The 2,897-nt window shown below is 39.4% G+C and overlaps 1 protein-coding gene across 1 annotated transcript; it reads left to right on the forward strand.

The window, feature by feature from the left end:
* The first annotated feature begins 485 nt into the window (after positions 1-485).
* LOC149436161 (olfactory receptor 1L6-like) lies at positions 486-1,406 on the forward strand. Its single transcript, XM_089661937.1, has one exon. It carries the CDS (start codon positions 486-488, stop codon positions 1,404-1,406), a length of 921 nt encoding a protein of 306 aa, XP_089518063.1.
* Positions 1,407-2,897: the final 1,491 nt, after the last annotated feature.

Consider the following 2,897-nt stretch of genomic DNA (forward strand, 5'->3'; position numbering starts at 1 on the left):
AACTTCTTGCTCCAGCCTTGCCTTATTCAGTCCGAAACCACCTCTGCCATAGTGGCCCAGAAAACATGGAGTGGACTCCACCTTAATCTCCCAGAAATGATCTCATGCGAGGTGAAACATAGCATCCATCGATCACCGCGTCTTTCATACTGTCACAATATATATATATTCATTTTATTTTTTGTATACATGTAAATATGTTTTTATTAACAAGCTGTATGTTTGCAAGATTTTAAATAAACAAACATTTACACATATTTAATTGATTAATTTTGCTCTTTCTTCAGACCCACTACTCAACAAATGTACATGTAACTAGTTCTTCAGTTTATCTTGTCTTGGTTTGCATTATCTGGGCACCGTTTGTTATATGCCATGGCTTAAAATTAAACATTTTTTAAACAAAACATCAAGTTCCACCCTGTGATATCAAGTTGCACCGTGTGATCTCCTTTTTGTTTCATTAATAACTGACCTATATAAACATGTTACCTTCTGAAAATAAGACTCTTTCTGGCTTTGTCCTGTTGGGGTTTTCTGACACACCTCATCTTCTCTTTCCTCTCTTCTCCTTATTTTTGGTTGTTTATGTCTTTTCTATTGCAGGAAACACCTTTATCCTCACACTTGTTACATCACAGCCTCAGCTTTACACCCCCATGTTTGTTTTGATGGGGAACCTTGCCTTTGTGGATGTATTTTTTACCTCCATTATCATCCCCAGGGCCTTATATGGCTTTCTTTCTAGAGACAATCACATCTCCATCACTGGATGCTTCACCCAGCTATTTTTGTTTCTGGCAGTGGGCAACATGGACAGTTTTTTGTTGACCATCATGGCTTTTGATCGATATTGTGCAGTCTGTTTCCCTCTACGTTATCTGAAAATTATGAACAAGAGAACTTGTATCTGCCTCGTGGCTATCTCTTGGTTCCTCGTGTGTCTCCACTCTACTTTATATACCATGCTGACTTCATCTCAGCTGCACTGTAGTTGGCTAATCCGACATTTTTTCTGTGATCTTCCTGTAATAATGATGTTAGCCTGTTCAGGAGTATCAGACACTCTTCAGAAGGTTCTCTTCATCGAAGGTCCCATTGTCATCTTAGGTCCGGTGCTCTTCATCCTAGGGTCCTACATACTCATCATCAAAGCAGTGTTGAATTTACAGTCATACCGAGGGAGATGGAAAACCTTCTCCACTTGCTCATCTCTCCTCACCATGGTCATACTCTTCTACAGCACAGTCATATTTATGTACTTTCGGCCAGGCTCCATCTACTCACCAACCAACGATCGGATTATCAGTGTGGTGTATAGCATCATTATACCAATGCTCAACCCGTTTATTTACAGTCTGAGAAACAAGAAGGTAAAAACTGCTGTAAAAAAATTCCTAACATAAAATATTTGCTGTAACCTCTACCTATATGTGAGGCCTAGAGTTTAAATATCTGATGTTTTGGGTCTATATGAAGACTATATTATATATCTCACATTTTGCAAGGTTTCTTCTTAAAACACCATCAGAAGAACTCATTACGGATCTGTAAAACATGGATTAATATATTTGTCATGCTGCTTGCAGGTTTCTTTCTTAGTTCTTATTTAATGTACAGCTATGTGATCTTTAGAACAATATAATACATTGTACCCTATGTTGATTTGTTTAAAATGTTTTTTGGACTTTAATGAACATTGCACAAAAGATCTAATGCACTTTGACAAGTATCTGTATGGATTTAAAGTAGATGTAAATCAAGTCACCAAAATCTTATATAAGCTTTAGCATGGTAATGTTAATTAAAAAAAAACATTCAGCCTTTTTAAATTTGTAGTTTTTATTAATAAATAATATTTGTAATCCTGCCATGTATTTGTTCTTGTTCATGCACTTGCTGCAAAAGGGTGACAAAGATCAAAACTATGAGGGTCCATTCAGACCTATCTGGTCCGATGCAGTGTGTTAACACATAACTCCAGATTTGCTATCACTTTAAATAGCTTGTTGGGCCAAGGTGGCCCAAAAAAATTATTTCCTTTATTAAAACACGCGTTCGCTGTCAGATCGCAACATCATCATGAACTGGATGTATGAAAAAAAAGCTACATGTCTACCTGTTTATGGCCAGCATAAGGGCTTGACTTCTCCTTACTTTAGGGCTAACTAAGTCCATCTACCATCCCTTCTCTGCAACAATGAGTGCCAATGAGGTGTACGTGCTTTGCCAATATCTGCCTTGCCATGCAGATATACACGGCTCAAAAAAATTAAAGGAACACTTTTTAATCAGAGTATAGCATCAAGTCAATGAAACTCCTGGGATATTGATCTGGTCAGTTAGGTAGCAGAGGGGGTTGTTTCAGCTGCTTTGGTGTTAATGAAATTAACAGGTGCACTAGATGAGCAACAATGAGACGACCCCCAAAACAGAAATGGTTTTACAGATGGAGGCCACTGACATTTTTTTCCTACTCATCTTTTCTAACTGTTTTTCACTAGTTTTTTATTTGGCTAGGGTCAGTGTCACTACTGGTAGCATGAGGCAATACCTGGACCCTACAGAGGTTGCACAGGCAGTCCAACTCCTCTAGCATGGCACATCAATACATACCATTGCCAGAAGGTTTGCTGTGTCTCCCAGCACAGTCTCAAGAACATGGAGGAGATTCCAGGAGACAGGCAGTTACTCTAGGAGAGCTGGACAGGGCTGTAGAAGGTCCTTAACCCATCAGCAGGACCGTTATCTGCTCCTTTTGTGCAAGGAGGAACAGGATGAGCACTGTCAGCAAATCACCTCCAGCAGGCACTGGTCTGAATGTCTCTGACAAATCAGAAATAGACTTTGAGGGTGGCCTGAGGGCCCGACATCCTCTAGTGGGCTCTGTGCTCGGT

Source organism: Staurois parvus, unplaced genomic scaffold (genome assembly GCF_062004578.1).
Source record: "Staurois parvus isolate SC_StPar_1 unplaced genomic scaffold, SC_StPar_1.0 ptg001411l, whole genome shotgun sequence".
Classification (NCBI taxonomy): domain Eukaryota; kingdom Metazoa; phylum Chordata; class Amphibia; order Anura; family Ranidae; genus Staurois; species Staurois parvus.

Coding starts and splice junctions, on each gene's coding strand:
- LOC149436161 (XM_089661937.1), top strand. CDS start 486: ATGTTACCTTCTGAAAATAAGACTCTTTCTGGCTTTGTCCTGTTGGGG.